Genomic DNA, 20,481 nt, shown 5'->3' on the forward strand with positions numbered 1-20,481 from the left:
GGAGTATGGTCTGTGGCTAACTGGTCAGCATGCTAACTTCAGTAGATATGCAGCAACACAGCACGTAAAAGTGCTTGATATAACATCATTACTGTTGTTTATTTACATTCAATTTTTTTATTAATCCTTTTTTTGGGGGTGTTTATGACTTTTTAAACTGTCAGCCTGTTTGTTTATTTCATTTTATGTATTTTTCTTATTTCAGAATGAATCATAATCATGACAAGTTATGCCATATCTGAGATGCAAGTGGATGTGGGGACTAAAAGGACTAGTTCGCACTAGTTCATGTAATTCTAGTCTGGCTCACATTTACATTAGTGTTGAATGTGCCACAATGTTATGGCCCATATGTTCATGTTGAATTGCACATGACATTAAGGGATATTATTGCCCAATGTGAACTGAAACAGCCTATAAATATATAAACAATTGAAGTTTATTTTCACGTTTAGACTTTCCATGGCTGATTTAACTGTTCTTGTTACCAACAATATGCAAATGTTAAAAAGGCGTTTGGCTAGGGGGGGGAAAAAACACAAAAGAATCCGTGGACATTTCACCAGACTGTGGAGCCATAGCGTCTGATTCCTTAAGAAAGACGATAAATGCATCATAATACTCAACAGTCTTCTTTTTTCAACACATTTAGAAGCCTTAACGGGCGGTTATTTAGTGCTTGCATGGCTGCGGTGTGGACAGACGTGAAAAACAAATGGCCTAGCGGGTTCTCTTATGGAAAGCAGGCAGGGCACAGTGGGGCTACAGTGACATTTTCCCCACATGCAAAATCATGCAAAAGGTAAATACTGAGGCGGAGGGATACACACACTATTGCAGAACATGGCCGTCACCTCCGTCATGTCCTCTCTCATGGACCGACCCACTTGGGCGACATTGTGCTCTGATTGGACGATAAGTTCGCAAGTCAGCTTCCTATTGGATGTCCGATGAGTCAATCCCGAGCTAATGTCAATGACGTCGATCGTACACTGGGTACGCTGTGTCGCCTGGGTGGACAGTATAGTTACTTCAACATTAAATGGAATAAAATGCCGCGGATTCGCCCACATAGAGAAGTCGCCTCAGCGCAATTAATTAATGTTTCCTAATTAACACGGGTCACTTCTGGAGCGGGTGGTGGCAGCCCTATTTTCGTGTGTTTCACGGCAATATTTCAGGGTAAGTGGAATGATACATTTCCTTCCTGCGTCTTTTTTCCTCGCACGGGTGCAGACCTGCCTGCTTTATGATTTAAATATAGCAAAGTAATTAACAACAGTGTACTCGCTGGTATTAAAAACACACACGGAACACAGTTGAACACAAAATACCCGTAATGTGATTAAAAGTAGTGCGCACTCTAGCTCGCGTAGTCGAGTTATATGGGGAGAGAGAGAGAGAGAGTGAGGAAGGTAATGGCTGTCGGTTGCACTCGTAGCTAGAAAATTGTGAAATGGCCTGTGTAGAGTAATGTTAGCTCGTCTTTTGCTTCGTAAATCAACCCCAGAGGTCAAAGGAGTGCATTCGGTTTGATTATAAAAAATCAGGACACACGATCTGACACCAGTGTTGGCTTCCAACATGTCAGATTAGATCCTGTAGGGTACCTGTCTGCCTTCAGTGGGCCTGCTCAGTCTCCCATCTGTCATCACGATAGGATACAACTATGACTCTACCCTGGTACAGAAAATAGTGTTTTTAACCTCATGTGGACACCACATACCAGATCTAACATGGCCATTGATTTAATGACATTAAGGAGAAAAGAAGTCAAACTACTCATATATGTTCAAAGCTGTTCATGCAACTGTATTTTCCAGCTCTTGAAGGGTCACTATTAAAAAGAGCCTGTAGGTAAAATGATATTTTCCTGCACTGACTCTGATTAAAGTGTGTGTAAAAAGATTTTGTGCTAAAAGGCACATTAAAATTACAAAATGCAAGTTGTTTTGCCTGCAGTATTCTTTAACAATACCCTAAAAGTAAACGTTTTTGCCCTGATGGTGGTTTAGCATAGGGGTTGTGTGTGTTTAGTGCTGGCCTGTGCAGCCATGATTTTTCTTTGCCCTCCAAGGGAAGATGCCAAAGCTGTTGGGCCAGAAGTAGGCCAGTTTGACAGGGTGATCCACCGCTGCAAGGCAGATGGATTCATATAAACGTCTGTAGGTAGTGCAGTCTGATTGGATGAGAGTGTGTATGGCACAATTTACGAATAATCTCCAGCCCTTTTTTTTTTTACTTAATGTAGAATATGCGTTTTGAATTGAGCCCCAAGGTCCATGTTTTTAAAGGTTTCATTATGTCTTATTAAACCTTATTGTTTGGAGTCACAAGTTCTTTTTCTGTACTGGCATCACGGCAGTATCAACAGAAAACAACCAGCCACAAGGCAAGCATTTTGTTGTTAGTTTGTTGTTGCTGTGATTGAGCTGACAAGGCTTGGCATGGCTGCCAAGATGAACAGAATTAAACAATGTTAAAAGAAGCAGGGAATTGGTGTGAATTTTGAGCATAACTACAGAAAAGAATTTCGATTTCCCAACAATTTGCATCCAAAGATGAATTCTTCTATATTAGTTTAAACATTAAAGGCATGTCAAGCAAGCTGAAGTTTTTTTTCCTATTTCCTATTTAAACATCTGAAGTATTCAGCTCACAGGAACACCTACAAGTATTTACTAGCAATGTATTCAAGCAAATAATGTTTTTCATCATCTTGCCAGGTTAATTAATGCCTAATGTCTGTTTGAAAAGGAACAGTAAGACAGCAGGGTCTCATTGAAAGATTATGACTAATAGTGATTTTACAGACAATCATGGAAATCAGAAAACTGTGTTGCACTCTAAAATGGGGTGTTTTATTTGCAGTAATCTTGAGTGGAAGTGGAAGTTATTGGAAAATTAACACTGTATTGGTGTAGTGAATTATAATGCAGAAGTCATAAAGTACCATTGACCAATATCTTCCATTGCAAATGTGCGAAATGAAACCTGCATTTATCTCTGTATACATGTGAGGATTTTGGTCATGGTCATATATGACAGGAAATTGATTAACTTTGGAGTTTTAGACTGATTTCTGGATTCACTCAGGACTTTGAAGAGGCCAAATGGGCATTTCCTATTCATTACCCTGAGTAAATGTCCTGCATCTTAGCTGGTAATGGAATAGTAAATTAATATGGCTTATGAGCGGCATGACTACATTAACCTTTCTCCAATGTATGCTGCTTTATATTGCCAGGTATGAGGTTGATGCAAGGTCACAGATCTCTGTCGGTGAAAGTCAATGCTGTCCAGCTTGTGGCACTTGGAGGTTTGAGCCATTAAGGCTGACCAACATCTTCAACTGGGCAAACCCCTCCCTGCAAGTCATGTTGGAGGCAGCGACCATTTATCTCAGGGCTTTGGCACATTTCATTGGCTAGTGCATAATCTGCTAAAGGTCACTGCCACTAATTACACTACTCTAAAACAGACAGATGCCTACCCTGAGCTTGATTGTGTTCTCCTTCACGAGAGAATATTTGAAAGTTGCATAACCATTACTTAGATGAATGGAATAACATATGTAGATGGCCTTTTTTTAACCACGGTTACCAAAATGACATCCCACTTAGGAGAAGTAGGATATCTGGTCCAAACAAAAGTCAGTCATCTGTTACTTAGTGTCTTTCAGTGTATGTTTAGACTGACTTGTCTTGTCTGCTATTTTGGTTTCCTGTATGTCACTGTGTGAGGTGGGTTTGGCTGGATGCAGGATTTGGTTTTTGCCAAAGAGCGACCTCATTATTTTGGTGTCCAGTCAGTCCTCAGGCCAGATCCTAATTGAGCCATCAGCGCCTTAAGGGGGGGAGGGGGGGGGGGGGGGGGGGGGGAGAAGGGACGAACGTGTCAATTACCATAATGAGGGGGCAGCCATGCAGAGGGCAGTCAGTGAGAGGGAGGCATGGCGGTAGCCTTGTGGTGTAGCCGCATTCTAGTCAATTTACAACTAATCAAAGATAATATTGTAGCCCGACAGTGGCAAAGTTAGACTCAGTGGGGAAGAGTACTTTGTTAATTATTTTTTCGTTCTAGCAGTGGGATATTTCTACATGTCGTGTTGTGGTAATTGTTTTGAGTTGGTGCCTTACAGTTACAGCTAATGAATGGTTATGATGATGATCGGCACTGCTGAGAATGCAGATCTAATGTATGAGAAGCTGCACCTGAGCACGACTTAGGTCTGAGGGAATCTGATTAATTGCTAGTCTGAATATAAAAGCTTGTGTGTTGTTTGATAATGGATGCCATTATGGAGGTTTTAATGCTGTTATGTTTTCTTGTCTTTGCTATAATAGATGTGCTGTGTGAGCAAAGAACTGCTGTGTAAACATCCTATAGCATTTGTTATTGTTCTTAATGCACTATTTTGACATAATGATGATGTTGATCTTGTTTTCCAATAAAGTGGCCATGTAGGTCTTTTAAAGCTCAGATTCCCTGGGCGTACTATCTACATGTACAGGACACTTTTATCAACAGAAGTTATCGTTACCAAGGTGTGCCTGGAAAGATTGTGCAGTAGATGTAGAGCAGCTGTGATATTGTGCTGAAAAGTACATTATTTTAATTAGTTGGCATCTAATTTATAGTAAAAATGCAAAATATTTGAATCCACAAATTCTGCACTTCCTCCTTTGTTTGTTCTCATGTTTTGTTCATTTATTTGGTTTTTCTGCTGTTCTAGATTCTACTTTTTTACATTAAGGGAGCCACAGAGTTGTGTTAAACCAGCAATCAGTATTGATGCCCAACCTGCAGTTTGTATAGTGGTATGTGTTTCCCCTCCCAAAAAGCAACTCTGAGGTCTGTGGCAAAATACCTCATTCTTATATTTGATATTTTCTGCTGTTTCCCCTTATTATCAGTAGATTCTATTTTAGTGATCAATTAATCCGTGTTTAGTTTTAGTCCCAGCCACAGTAACACCCTTCCTTTTTATAGGAACTGTGAAGGCACCTTATAGGGGAGCATCAATTCAGTTGCGACATCTTAACACCAAATGTTGTGACTCAAAGTGTGTGAAGATTGGGGATGCTGTTTTTCATACCTCAAGTCACGGCATGTACTGCATGCATACCTACAGAAATTCACGTAAGAGACCAATAAATAGAAGGAATATTTATTTACATGAGTTCAGGGAAGCCTTGATGGGAGTGAATGAATATATGTCAATGAGAACATGCACCATAAAGCTGACACCTGATCCTCTCACTGAGATTATCATTGGTGCAGATCCATTGGTCCAAATTATCACACACCGTCCGTGCATATCGAGAGGAAACCTGTTAGCTAGCAAGCTAGTGATAAAAAGACAAACTGCTGCAAATTCATAATACAGCCAATGTTAGAAGTGATGTTGAATCACTGGATTTTTAACATCTTATGCTGGGCATATGTTGAAATGTGGTTTGTGGAGGCCCCATGTGTACTCCAGTGGTGTTTTTTTTTTTTCATTTTTTCCGTCTGGCCTAACAACAGTCCCACAGGAAAGCTTGGACGTGGAGGGTCAAGACTGGAGGGAAATCGTAACACAATTGCCACAGGGCTGAGCCCATGTGTGGGAAGGAGAAAGAGAGTAACATTGGTTGGGAGTTGCAGATGTTTTGTCAGATTTAAACGACTAAAAAGACATTATAAAGCAGAAAATTCCATTAAGTACTTTCAGTCATTAAAATTTCTCCCTGGGCTGTGTTTGATTTCATGCACAAGACCTGCCACCCTAAAGGCAAAACATCAGTGGTGCACCTGATAAGGTTAAATGATATGTTGATGCTAAAATTGTGACTAACAGTTAAGCCAACTTGGAAAGGTAAATCATCATTGTGGATGTATTAAAGGCTCTCACTGTTGGCAGGTTAAATGAAGCTGCTGTATATGTTAGTGATGTCACTGTTGACACAAGAAAGTAATGTGAGAGTGACAAACTGTTACTGCTTCTTTATACTACTGTCTAATTGTTTATCACAAACTAAAATGGAACTAATTCATTCTAATCTATGATAAAGCCGGTATGATTAGAAGAACGACCGGTTTCATTAGTCTCAAATGTGTATTTCTCAAGGAGAGCTGTGGATAGTTCTCAAGGCTACAAATGGTAATGATGATCATGGAGAGTATAAGCTGTCTGACTCAGAATGTCCACAAAGATGACAAACCCACGTATGTAGAGTTATGATACAGCCAAGGAAACAGTAGTTCTTATAAATACTATAACGGTCACCTCAGATGGCATCAAGCTTTATTCTCAAAAGGAAATTGTGCCTTTACTGACGAATCAGACCTCACTCAAAATGTGATGTTTGGATTTGTGTAGCTTTAACTGGTAAAGATCAGTGACTTCTGGTTGTTGGTATTTCATTTGACAATCAAATAGTCAGCAAGTAATGGGGAAATGCATAGAAATGTGCTGTTTTTGCACAGACTGATTATGGTTATTGGTTTATTTGTTCTCCCATGAAAGGTACCCCATTCTGAGCCAGAAAGTAACACTGGATTTCTGTGTTTGTAGTTGCACATATTCACATTTTTTTCTTTGCCATGTTGTAGATGAGTTAAATGAACACAAATCACTCGGGGTGCTGCGACTGCCGACATGTACTCACACAGCATATGACCACAACTTCTCCTGCCGAGTAAGGAGAACAGCTCCTTCAGTAGTCTCAGATCAAATCTAAAAAATCAATCAAGCACTGTGGCAAGGAAAAACTCCCTTTAAGAGGAAGAAACCTTGAGCAGGACCCGTCAGCTTAAGGGGGAACCAGAACCTGAACATGTTTCCATCTTCTCATGCTTTTTAATGGTTCTTTGATGGCCATTTAATTTAAAGATCTTGCCGCAACGGCACGTGGTACCACCTGCCAGTATTATCAGAAACCATTGTTATTGTTCAACTTAATTTGACTGAACAATTGGGTTGAATTGTTTATTTCAATCCTCTGAGGTGACGAGAATATCCTTGTTCATTGATTTCATTTTTTGCCCTCTTTGTGTCTTGCAGGAGAGGAGTGACGTCCTCCTCACCGAGCAGCTGCAGGGAAGTTTGTCACTTTAGTCTCTGTTGAACAAGCGATGAACTGATGACCTCTTCTATGTCTCAACTTCACGCATCTCTGCAGAACCCCCTCTGAACTCTTGCTGCCATTTGGTAAAGGAGTCGACCACGTTGCCTCACCACCCTTGGACTGAGAAATGTGTGTGTGTCCTCAAATGCATGACTGTGCCTGAGTGTTTTTGGGCTGTACTTCCTCTCTCACCTTCTGAGAGGCACTTCTCTACTTGAGTCACTACAACATTTGTCTTCACAACTGCAAAGCATCATGGGCAGGAAAAAGATTCAGATCCAGCGGATCACAGATGAAAGGAACAAACAGGTGAGTCTGTATTGTGTTTAGAATAAAACATGTGTTTTGTTTTTTGTTTTTATTAAGTGAGAATCATAGTTTCAGTGTGTGCCATCTTCCATATTTATATTTTTAAAGCTGACAGCTGCAACTTGAGTTGATGTATAATTTAAAAACAAAGGTTTTAGAGACGCTGTTTGTCTGTAATAGTGACATTTATATCATGTGTTCACTAAAATATCCCTGTTCAAACGATTCTGTGGGTTTTTAGTCACATCACATGATTTGTCTCAGCAGATGTAGTTACACTAAAATTTCATTAAGTGTGCTACTGATTTTTTTATGGGTGCTTGCTTCTTGGACTTTTTGCCCATGTTTGCCCAAAAGTTTTATTTAATTGTTATTGTTACATAAGCAAACTATAGATACATTATGGAGATCATATTTTCATGTTAATCTCTCTCAGTAAATGCATAATTAGCACATGTTCATATCAACGTAATAATTATAGAGCAGCCAATTCTTTTATGTGCTGTTTAAAACCGAATGCAGCTTTAGAAACAGACATTTAGCCACTAAATTAAGGGTGTGTTTTTCTACAAAACCTGGTTAGCATGGTTGTGAAAAGGCTCACTGTGCAACAAAAAAACCCCAAGGATCAACATACCATAGTAATGTGCTGCTTACTGATGTTATCTTTTACCATCAGTATATAGAAGGTTTTACAGAGGGAATACAGTCACCTGAAGGCACCGGTAGGCAGTTTTTTGTATGAAAGTCATGACTTTGGTCTGGCCCTGTCTGCTCTATTGTTGATTTGGCTTCGTGGTTGTGTTATTGTCCCCCTCTCATTGTAAGCTCTCAAGGGCTCTAGAGCAGACTGTCCCTTTAAATTTTTCCTTTTTCAGCTCCATGCGCTGTTTCTTTTTTGTCCCCACACAAGTCTTCACTGCGTGAGGCTGCCACCCCTCTTCACAGTAATGATGGTGTTGGATGAATGGCATGATGAGTCTCAGTCCTGCCAAACAAAGTGCTTTGTACGACAGCTGAAAAGTTCAATTGTGTTTTCATCACACAACAGAATATTTTGCCTCATGCTCTTCACAATTTTTTAGTTAGCCTTTTTTTCCTTGACTGGCCTATTTTGGACATTTTTCACACAGTTTAAATAATTAAAACATTGTGTCTCGGTAACAAAAAAGTAGTAGTTTCCAACCTCTTATATGCACTGATAATAAACATATGTGCATTCTTAGTTGCTTTATTATTGTGCCAACTTGTGCGTCCTTTCTTAAGATGAAATCATAAACATGTTGCAAAAATCAGTGACCCTGAACTGAGAGAATCAGTCAGTTGCTTTATTGTTGTAAAATTCTTGCTCAGAGGTAATAGTTAAAAAAACAGTAAATAGGTATATGGTAATATATGTAATGGCTTGTATTGAGAGGGAAGACTGATAATTGAATGTAAGAGAAAATTACTGCCTATTGCTTGGAAAAGAGTGTTTGAAGGCTATTATTTTATAGTCGTGCTGATGATTATGACTCATAAAGGGCCACAAATACAAGAGTGCTTCAGTATTAATGCTGAAAACTGACTCCACTGTTTTTTATTGATGGATCTTTATTGTTTGTGCAAAAGAGCATAGAAAAATACACAAAGCTACGTTATTGTAGACCTATTTACAGATGACACTGAGTTTAGATCAATAACTTAAATCTGAGAAAGGAGCTTGAGCGAACTTACCTGTGTTCTGTTTTTCCATTTGTACCCTCCGTCCTTGTTTAACCCTCCCAAATCTTTCTCACCAATCTCTCTGTAGGTGACGTTCACAAAGCGGAAGTTTGGCTTGATGAAGAAGGCCTACGAGCTGAGTGTGTTGTGTGACTGTGAGATTGCTCTGATCATCTTCAACCATGCGAACAAGCTGTTTCAGTACGCCAGCACTGACATGGACAAGGTCCTGCTCAAGTACACAGAGTACAATGAGCCACATGAGAGCCGGACCAACGCAGATATCATTGAGGTAAAATCCATCACGTTAGCAGTGTAAAGAAAAGCTTATGAAGGAACTAGATATGGAGGGTGAAAAGATGTCATCATCATCCAACATCTGCATTTATTTACATTTACAGACCTTGAGAAAGAAGGGTTTCAACGGCTGTGACAGTCCAGAGCCGGATGGTGAAGACTCAATTGACCAAAGCCCCCTTAATGATGACAAATACCGCAAAACCACAGAGGACCTGGATGTTCTCTTCAAACGCTATGGGGTACGTTTCCTAAACCTGACACTTACTGTCTGGTACTTCCCTCTTGACTCGCTGGTCAAACACTGGTCTGTTAATGTTCTCTGTTGGGCCAAGCACCTACAGGAAACTGCGACTAGTGTGAAGTTCCTCTAACTAGTTTCTAACTAGTAACACTTTTTTGCTTTGACTTCATGTGACCACATATCTGCAAACTGTTCCTTTAAGAGTTTTTGACATGAAAAAATATAATAAATATGTGAAAACAAAATTTTTGTATCATTGTTGCAAAGTAATCTGAGTTGTACAATGAAAGTAAACAAAAACTTTCCGCTTAAATTTTGCAGCAGTCGGCAGCTCAGCCCCAGACGTTCTCCATGCCAGTCACGGTCCAAGCATCCAATCAGAGCACACTGCAATTCAGCAATCCCGGCAACGCTATGGTTACTACCTCCTATGTAACATCATCGTCGCTCACGGATACCCACCTCCTGTCGCCACAGCAACCTGCTCTTCAGAGAAATACGGTGTCTCCTGGGTTGCCACAGCGACCAGCCAGTGCAGGTGAGTGAGTGATCTTTGCCCGAGTGTGACAGTTGTGGAAATGATCCTATGATGATCTCCATCGTTATCAGTTGTTACTTACAAAGCGTAGATACTGTGTATGAAGGTCCGTATTATCATGCATAATAAGCTGCTTAATTCCTCAGGGTGTAGTGCACATTATGGACTAATTTGCATGTGTGACATTTATTTGTGCTTCCTCTACAAGTTTTGTCTTTTGTGTTATTATTTAATTATTAACTTATACCTGGATGAACAAAATACTAAATAAGGATGGAAGAAGTGGAGTTTACTTATGTCAATCGTTTAATCAATAGGTGCTCTTCTTGGAGGAGACCTGAATAATTCAAACGGAGGATGTCCAAGTCCAGTCCGTGAGTGTCATTATTTATGCTCGTTTAAATGTCTTTCATTATTTATTTATTTTTCTTTCCTTGCCATGTGTTTTTATGGGATTGCAGCTTACAGCTTTTGTTTAAATCTTTTAATTCCTTAATGAGGACATTGCAGAGAAGACGCTGCATGAGATTTTAATAATATCCAGTGATTCCTGATATTTTCTCCACATAATGTTTGCTTCACAAAGACCTTTATACTGTCACCTGTAGAGTTTGAAAAAAGGCTTTGTAACATTCTAACACAAACCTGTGTGCAGGCTGTCCTTACCCCCGTCTGCATTCACCTGTTTGATTTTTCCCTATTGATTTCTGTCCATTTGCACCTCCGTCTCCCCTGCAGCTAATGGATACACCAGTGCCAGGGCCTCCCCAGGCCTCCTCACCGTTTCCAACGGCAACAGTCTGGGGAAAGTAGTTCCGGCCAAGTCTCCACCTCCACCTCCCAGTCCCCAGATGGTCAACAGCCGCAAGCCAGACCTCCGAGTCATCACCTCACAGGGCGGAAAGAGCCTCATGCAGATGGTGAGTTTACCCAATTCGAACTTGTCCTGTCTGGGTCCGTTTAGTTTGGATCGTGATCCCATTTGGATCATGATATTAAAAAAGCCAGTGATGATAAAACTAATGTCAACAAAGTAAAGATGTACTTGGACCTAAACCTTCCACATGAGGAGGTAATTTTAATTTTATCTCAGAAAAGAATTCCTTTACTTGGAACTGAGTAAAATGAAAAATCGAATGAATCTTAAGAGAATTTTACTGGAGATAAACAGTTAGAGGGCTGTTTGCCATCATCTCTGTGTATTTATTGAAGACCTGGGGGCAGATATTTGAGCTAAAAACTTCTCATTATGTTCAAACTCTAGCAAAGTCTTGATGAATCAGCAACATACTGACAAGATTTCTCATAACTTCTTGCTAAACATGCACCCACATTTCTTGTTGCTATGTTTGACAGTGTAGACCAGTAAAATATTATTTCACATGAGACAGAATGTTTCTTCCAGCCACAAGCTTTATTTACTGGTTTTTCTGGAGGTTTTTTTTGCTTCATGCTGTCTTTCTCAGAGCTTGCTGGGTGCTTGTTTAATTGTAGATTTCTTGACATGTCACTTACTAATAGGACGCAGCAACAAGTGAGAAGTGACAACACACATTTACTTGCAAAAACACACTACGTAGTTTTATAATTGTTACATGTTATTTTTTACCAGAGCTGTAACCCTCTCTGTTACCACCTTTTGCAGACAGAGGATGAGCTGGAATTGGTAAACGAGGTGATTTCCCCCATGCCAGACACTCGCATGAGTCGATGTGCTGTCGACTGTCCACACATTATTAGCATGGATACAGTTATTCCACAGGAGTTTCTCATTGTTTTTTGGTCTTGCTCCACTCACATTTCTTGGGATGGTCTATAGTTTGTTGGTTTCCTCCCTGACTGCATGTGGTTCAGGACTCATGGATGTGTTGTTCCAGCATTTCTGTAGTCTCAGGATCATAAATCTCTCAGCGATGATCTAGAAATTTTTTAATGTAGAACTCCACATCAGCAGAAACGTCCTCGAGTGATCCCGTCTAGTTTTTAAAACCAGGCCCATTTACTTCATCATATGATGCCACTTAAAGCATGGGTGTCTTCTCACTTGGCATTGTGGTGCGAGGCGCCGCAGAGCATGTTCCCCATTCACACACTCACACCAACTCATTTTCACCATCCACGGTAAAAAACTGTCAATTAGAGATGTTAAACTAACAGGTATTACATTAAAGGCATTTTACTCAGTCATATCTCTATGATCGCATCCAAAACCCAAAAATAATCAAAAGAAAATTGATTGTTTAGATTGAAAATTTACTAAAAAAGCATAATGTATAAATGCATTATAAAACAAGCCTCAAGATAATTTTATGCCTTAAGAAATAAAATTCTCACTTAGCTATATTAGCCAGAGAGCACTGAATATGGTTGCTGCTCATGAGGTGGCGTTTGTTTCTCTCCCTCTCCTCTAATTCCTTTCAAACTTGACAGGCAAGATTCTCATTTTCCTGAGGATAGTGATTAGTTTTCATCACTCTCACCCCGCCGCCCCTCCTCACTTCTTCACAAAGGCAGATAATTGAATCTGGCTCCTCTCTCCGGTCTGTCTCTTCCCCTCTCTCTCTGTAAATTCAGTGTTACAGTCATAACTCTGCTGAATGTTTCCTCTCAGGATGATCAGCCTCACAGCACACAGGAGTAATTCCAGACCAGAATTACTGCCATCTTTGGCCTTTCATATATGCAGGCCTTTTATTTATTTATTTAGTTTTCTTACAGAGAACCTCAGCTTGCTTTTATAAGTAATTAAATTCAGCTGAAGCAGACTCTGAAGCAGGGCTGTGCTATTTGAGAGATGTGTGTGTCTCTCTCAGTGCGGCTAACAATAAAACCTTGTGGCAGCATTTTGCACAGATTTAGATGCATGTCTGTAGCACCTGTGTCAGCCAGCTCATCTGTTCAGACTCCTATAAGAGTGAATGATTGAAACATTAACAGTGTGCAGTGCGGTCGGACCACATGCACTGAGACCTTTACTGACATCCACTGGAGAATCATGAGATGAGCTTTGCACTAAGTCAATCAAAAATCTGATAAAGAGTAGAATGTAAGCCAGCTAATAAATAAGACTTTCACTAAAAATTCACCTTCTGAATAGATGTTTATGCTGTTTTTTGAGAAATGAAAGTGAATATTTGTTCATAAACTTGATTTTTTTGTGCGGTCCATTTTCACTTTTATCTCTTTTTAACATCTTAGAAGAAATATTAAATTTACAATTCACTTCTACAATACACTTCTGAAGGTTGAATAAACTGCCTTTAATATAATTAAGCTCAAGAACAACAACAAGGAACCTTTTTTTGATGCATGCCATCAAGAAAGTCTTGACAGTAAATCCACTTCTGAGTTTGAGATTTACTTGATGTGGTAATTCATTATGAATCCAGCCGTGTGCACATCGTCATTCCCAGCATGTCAAAAAAGATTAAAAATATCTGTGGCTCACATGTCAAAGTTGGTTCCTTGTTTCTGCTGTGACTAACATTCTGTGGCCCCTCTCTGACAGAACGCCCAGCGGCTGGCAGCTGGAGCCCAGGTGGCACAAACGCTTACCACACCGGTGGTCTCTGTAGCCACACCGAGCCTGCTGGCACAGGGGCTGCCCTTCTCCGCCATGCCCACAGCATACAACACAGGTAAGGCAACATGTGGAACAGTGGATTTACTCTTGTACCTATGGATCAGACTTACATCATGTTATGGAATCTGAAGTTTTTGTTGTGCCTTGTTGTCCTCTCTCTCTCAGAGTACCAGTTGACCAGTGCTGACATCACTGCATTACATGCTTTAGCATCACCTGGCGGCTTGTTGCCCACCAGCGTGTCTACATGGCAACAGCAGCAGGCCGTTTCCCAGCAACCACAGCAACAGCAACAACAGCAGCAGCAAACACAGCAACAGCAGCAGCAGCAACAACTTAGTCTCGCATCACTCAGCAACTTGGTGTAAGTCATCATTTCCTGCGTTTTTTCACTTTGAAGGACGATGGTGGTGGCGGCTGAGAAGTTGCTGCTGATAATCTTAATGCTGAACTATTGACCTTTCCAGTCAGCTTGCATGATAATCATACCATGACCTTATATGCAAGCGGTTCACGTCCTTTTTTCCCAGTGAACTGGATTCTCACCAGCATCTCACCATCTCAGTCTCTTCATAACATCAACCTGAACTCTTTTCAGTTTATTCTGGCATCGATGCACTGGGTAGTATCAAACATTGTCTGGAAGGCAGAGGTGATTTAAAATCCACAAAATATATTTCCAGATATGTACAGAAGGAGAAACACTTCCACACATATCTGTCAACATATTCAGTCTAAATTAAAACTTTACATTTGAAACCTTCTGTCAAAAGACGGATCTTTAAGGTGATCTTTTACTCTTTGCTCTTCACATTGTATGAAAGGTGTAATAATGTGACTAAATTACTGGACTTTCATGAAGTGTCCGCGCAGAGCTGCAGGGTTTGGGGTTGTTGGTAGCATCCTTGAAGTGTGTTCTCTCCTCTCGTCCACAGCATGTGGGGCGTGGACAAACAGAGCAGCGAGCTGTCTAGCCAGGTGTCCAGTCTGGCTGCCAATCTGAGGTGAACAGCCACTAACTAGTGTGTGCGTGTGTGAAATGTCATGACCGTGTCTGTAGGAAACTACACTCAGCACATGTTGTCATAGGAGAACCATTCATGTATTTTAATTCTCTGCAGCCAATGTAGTAACAAAATGCAACTTTTAAATAATGATAACGACATCTTGCCAAAGACTTTTTTTATTTGTCTAGTAGCACAAGTTAATGCAGGAAGCAAGTGTTGCTAAGATTGTTGTAATCTAACTCATTTTAATTTAAGATGCTGAACAGCAGGTTCCCTTATTTTCTTTACTCCTATTTTATTCTGCAGTCCTGTAGTCTACACAGATATGGTGGCCTCTAAGAGTAGTTGTCGTTTCTCAGGGCAATTTAACCCATGCAGAAATGTTCTGCATGCTGCGCACTTTTTACAGACTGCTCCTTTAATTGCAGTTTATTCTATTGTAGTTATTTATATTGCTTTTACTAAGATAATGCATATATTTTGGTTTTAAAGGCCACCATATACTAACTATAAAGGCTTCCCTGTCCTTATTAACACATTCTTGTGCAAATGCTTCACTCAGTGTGTGTCGGTAGAACAGAAAACCAGACTTTCATGTGTGCTGGAAACAAAGATCGTGTTTCTGATGCTGAGACATTACTAACATTATTGCTGTTGTTGAAAGGAAAAAAACTTGCTCGCAATAATGTTTCACACCTTTCTCCACACATGCCTTCTAATCCACCTGTTCCCTTTGGTTTGGGCTCCAACATTTTGTTTTCTTCCCACAGTGTTGGCTCTCCGTCCAACCTGCTCTTGGGTAGAGATGAGTGGTTGGGCCGGTACTGTATCACACTTCCTTTTTCCTGTGTGTCTGTGCGCTTTTGGCTGCCTCCCTCTTTAAGCATGTCTGGTGCTGTCTGCAGTCAAACAGGAAAGAGACATAGTTCCGGTTTCCGCCATGTTCTCTAACCCGAGATTATTTTCTGTTTTATCATTTCTAGTTTCTTCACATCACAGCTGACTCACTGTGCACCACCATGTCACACCAATCATTTCATGCTTCCTCAGCTGTTCTGTTGATCTTTTGGGAGCAGTCGGGGTGTTACTTCTGCTTTTAAAAGGCTCAGAAATGATTGTATTCTTATTAAATCCAGTGTTGCTTTTCCGTGTCGGTGCTGTGCTTGTAATGTGGGTTTTTGTCTTGACACGAGTGCCCTCCCAGTTTTTCATCCGCTTTGTCAATCGGCTAATCATTTGAATTTTATTTTGTTCTGTCCCTTATCTTCCTTCCATTTTCTTCCTGTCTCTGTGACCCTGTTCTCAGGCCGGTGACCCACATACCTCAAGGCGCCATGCTGACCGTCAACACCAACTCCAGCGTGAGCATCAAATCAGAGCCTGTCTCGCCTGGTCGGGATCGCAGCACCCCTTGCCCCCCTTCTTCCACCACACCGTCCTCGACCTCAGGAGGAGCCATCCTGGCTGCTCCACCCCAGTACCCCGGCTCCCTGCTGAGCCTGGAGCCTCCGACCGGCCGCTCGCCCGCAGACAGTGTAAGCAGCAACACCAGCTCCTTCGAGGGCAGTGATCGTGACGATGCCAGCGCTGCTGGAGGAGGCAGTGGAAGTGCAGGCGCAGGTGGAGGCGGCGGCGGCGGAAGTACCGCCACGTCCACAGGTCCCGGCAGCCGATCTGTGCCACCTGACTTCAGCTCATCTGAGCTCCTCAGGGCGTCAAATGAACCAGAGCAGGAAGGAGGAAACATAAAGCGCATGAGATTGGACACCTGGGTCACATAGAGGCACCAGCACCACCAGTGAAATTTTGATGACTCTTAAACACCCACAACTCATCCACAACTCACACCCTTACACTCATTCTTAGTCACCCACTGCCCCAACCCCACTGCCATGTGACACTATCATCGCACATCTGCCTCTGTCCAAGATTATACTACTCAGCTGTGTCACCCAGACTTGAGGCTTTGCCAAAAAACAGAAAAGGAAACGGAAAAATCCTTCTGAGGATCTTGCTCTGATTGAGGGGAGGATGGATATTTTGTCCCAGGTAGGCCCTTGAACAGTGGGACAGTAGATTTTTAAAGCCTTCTTGCTTGAACTTACTCCCGTATAGTGATTTTTAATTTGGTAGAAATGCAATCTGACGGAACAACAATGAAGACTTTCCTGTGGTTCCTCCATCACCGTCATGTGTTCACATCGAGCTCATACATTATTGACCGGTGGCTTGTCGAGATTATGGGACGTATGACTCGCCACCGTCTGCTCTTCACAATCTAACGTCACTTAAGAGTGTGTGCTGTCCATTCTTCCATGAATCACTTCCAAAACTGCACTATTGGAAATAATATGAATTTTGTCTGGACACGTTTTAAGGACTGAGATTCTACCTGGCACTGACCGCACAGACTTAGACAGGAGTGCTGTTTATTTAAGGATAGTTCTGCATTAATGGATCTAATGGATCGCTGCAGCCCTCAGGTGGCACTCTGCAGCTGTGGAGTCGAGCACCTCGCCAGAGTGCCAATATCAACTTAAAAAAAAAAACAAAGCCAAATGCCTCTCGCACATGGTGCAGCGACACTGACATATTATCATTCGCACTGTCATGGAAACGTTGATGCTTTTCAGGCTTCGTATTTGGCCGTCACTTTGTTCACAGACTGGGTGCTCCTCCCGTCCTCTCACCTCATCTCCTCTGGAACTTGGATGGAAATTGTTGCACCAGTAAATCCAGCCACTCACTCAGCTTAATTACCAGGAGTAGATGCCATCCAGTTAAATACTTAAAATTAGTAAAGAGTTTTCTGAGCCTCTGGTGGCTTTTTTTTGGAGTAGGGAAGTATTTGGTTCTTTCAGTCCAAGTGTTCTTTATCTGTTGGTATTTTAAAAAATCTGTTTTGAAGGTCCGTTAGTCGTCCAGAAGTAGGAATTTGTATAAAACTCACTCCTTATACAAAAGCTTTGATGTCCTCTTTAGCTCTCTATAGCTCTCCTTAGCTCTTTGCCGTGTTTCAAAAAGTGAAAGGAAAAGACATTTTCTATATTTCTACCGCTTCAGTTGGCGACAAAGTAAAAATAGCTTTTCGGCTTCAACGACGTGTATGTACATATGAATATATTTGCATAGACTTTGCTAGGTATCCCTAAAAACAAGCAATGTGTTGATTCTCAGTGGATCTGTTTGCATATATGAGTGTGAATTTGATATGTTTCGAGCTACGGTGCAGGGGTTAACGCCGCACGACGCAGTGCCGGTGGATCAGACTCGTTTCAGTAAACCTATTTTATTCTAGTGTTGATGGTGTGTGCACTTTCTGTCTCACTCACAGAGGCCTGCTTGGTTGTGGTGTCATCATATTCTCTTTGCCACACAATTTAAAAAAACAAAAAAAAAAACAACCCACGATTAAAGTAAAAATTGTACACGTGACATTATTAGGACACAAGCATTCACTTAGTATTAGTAGTATATTGTATAGAGATAAATTACACCTGACATTGACTAAATCATGTCAAATCTTTTCCACGTTTTCTTGAACAAATTGGTTTTGTCTGAACCATTTCACCCTTTGTGTACGAGCGTGTTTATAGTCGATGTTTTTCTTGATTGCTGGACCTTTTTTTTTCCTTGAGACGATGCTCAAAGTGCAGACTGGTGTCAGAGCTGCTGCTGCTCGTCTACTTTAACAAGCCTACACTTTGTAGGTGAGACAATTGTCTGATTTTTTTTTAACAAAGGCTGATGCATCTTGTGGCAGCATTGTTGTTATTTTTTCCATGATCGGGTCATCTTTCCGTCCCTTATTTGACTGTGTGGTGGATAGTTTTTCCACTTTGCTTACATGATTTATTCTTTCAAGATGCCAGAGTAAATTAATTGCATGGTGAAGTGAAACATTTAGAGCAGCTCTGTTCAAAAGGTAACATCTCTTCTAATGCTGCATTCATGCAATATCAAAGCAGAGGCAACAGAAAATATGATATGATGATATGTAAGGTGAAGGCTAAAGGGTAAACATACAGGTGAATAATGTGTGAACGCTCCCCGAGTCGAGGTTTTCCTGTTCTTCCTGTTCTGTTGATGTTGCATGAATGCAGTAGCCCCATGACCTGACGAACCTCAGAGGTCTTTTCTTTGTCTGCTCCTAATCCCGTTCAACAGAATTCTACCTGGCTAATCTAACCTGAGGCTGCCATAGGTTCACAGAACCCTTGTCTCTAATTAGTACTGGGCTGAATCGTGTCCAGAAGCTGTGACGTTACAGATTTATTTATATATTCGTTAGGTGATTTCAGGCCACAGATTTAGTACAGAAAGTAACTATAGTGCCCAATAATCTGTGTAAGTGATCAACATCGCTCATTTGTTTTTTAATTTTAGTACAGAAAGTATCAGCCAATCAGTTTTTGAGGCGTTACCTTTGGACAGGAGCAGTCTAACCGGCTACTGCAGTGAGAGAAAATATCAGAGTCTGTCCTTTAAAGATTGTAGTGAACTTCCTCACCACACAGTCATTTCAATCTTTTAACAAAAAAAATAATTTCCATTGCAGCTTTGTTTTATTGTTTGTGGGCGCTGATGGTTGACTGAAATGTGACACCACACCGATTGGCTTCGACATCCTGCCTCACGCAGGTTTGTTCATGTACAAAAAATATGAAAAAATGAAAAAAAAAAGGTTCTCTGTCCAATCTAGCAGTGTAGTCACAAGACAATCTATATGAGAAATGAAACCTGCACCCCTGTTACTTGTTGTGTACAATGTTTTTTAGAATCTCACTATTTTTGGATTAATTTGTGCTGGTGACAGTTCCATTGTCTATTATTATTATTATTATTATAATGATATTATTATGGAGCTTTTATTTTATTGCTATTTTGTGTAGGATAGCCAACTGTTTTTACTTTCTCTCTCTTATTTTATCTTCCTTATCATAAACATATAGTACTGGTATCCTTTTTTTGAAACAACTTGCTGAAAATTGCACGATCAGTTATTGTGGTATTAGCAAATGCAATGAAGGAAATACCAGTAAAATGCTGCAATTTTAATTAAGATATAGAATATATTTATAAAAAAAAACGGGAAACAATTGAAATTAGTAATCCATGAAATTTGAAAAATGTTAAATGCATGGGATACAGGTAACAACAAACCATATGTTACATACAGTAATGATAAGGACATGCATCACAAGTGAGTTTTAAAACGACTCAGAATAATGTAGCATATGAAATACTAAAGATGAAATTTATAGCTAATATATTGTGTTGAGCTGGTCTGCTTTGGGTTTTTGTTGTAAAGAAAATATTTCTTTTTGTTGTCTTTTTTGAGAATGATATACAGTTTGTGTATATTTTCATATACAAAGTATGCACTGATATGTTATTGAAATTCTATACCGCTTTTACAAAAAAGTGTTTGTTGTACCAAAGTATCCAAGTCCCTTGAAACCTTATCCTTTTTGCGTATGTTTTACCGTATTTTATATATTAAATAGACAAACTGAGTGAAATGAATTTGAATCTGTGGCTTCATTTTTCGGTCTTTTTCTTTTCTTCCTCAGCTCATCATCACAGCTACAAAACACGTGCAATGAAGCTTCATTTCACACATTCGGTGATAACTAGACGGCTAAATTTAGCTCATCTCTCCTGACCTTCAAGGAGGTTAAACAAAC

At 40.5% G+C, this 20,481-nt stretch overlaps 1 protein-coding gene across 5 annotated transcripts; it reads left to right on the forward strand.

Annotated features, from left to right (window-relative positions):
* Positions 1–985: 985 nt before the first annotated feature.
* LOC114432423 (myocyte-specific enhancer factor 2D homolog) lies at positions 986–20,320 on the forward strand. Of its 5 annotated transcripts, XM_028400429.1 has the most exons (13): positions 986–1,182; positions 7,049–7,421; positions 9,214–9,417; positions 9,527–9,664; positions 9,988–10,204; positions 10,522–10,578; positions 10,943–11,124; positions 11,850–11,879; positions 13,713–13,842; positions 13,953–14,151; positions 14,723–14,791; positions 15,565–15,615; positions 16,101–20,320. In XM_028400429.1, the coding sequence occupies exons 2-13, from the start codon at positions 7,368–7,370 to the stop codon at positions 16,573–16,575; spliced, it is 1,806 nt and encodes a 601-aa protein (XP_028256230.1). In that variant the 5' UTR covers positions 986–1,182; positions 7,049–7,367; the 3' UTR covers positions 16,576–20,320. The 5 variants fall into 5 exon arrangements, with proteins under 5 accessions (XP_028256230.1, XP_028256232.1, XP_028256231.1 ...); XM_028400431.1 differs by lacking the exon at positions 15,565–15,615; XM_028400430.1 differs by lacking the exon at positions 11,850–11,879.
* Positions 20,321–20,481: the final 161 nt, after the last annotated feature.

Source organism: Parambassis ranga, chromosome 2, assembly GCF_900634625.1.
Source record: "Parambassis ranga chromosome 2, fParRan2.1, whole genome shotgun sequence".
Taxonomy (NCBI): Eukaryota; Metazoa; Chordata; class Actinopteri; family Ambassidae; genus Parambassis; species Parambassis ranga.

Excerpts from the sequence above, each read along its gene's own strand:
- LOC114432423 (XM_028400429.1), top strand. The coding sequence starts at position 7,368 with ATGGGCAGGAAAAAGATTCAGATCCAGCGGATCACAGATGAAAGGAAC. Across the intron at positions 9,418-9,526 it reads CCAACGCAGATATCATTGAG|ACCTTGAGAAAGAAGGGTTT; the intron begins GTAAAATCCATC and ends TTACATTTACAG. Across the intron at positions 14,152-14,722 it reads GCATCACTCAGCAACTTGGT|CATGTGGGGCGTGGACAAAC; the intron begins GTAAGTCATCAT and ends TCTCGTCCACAG.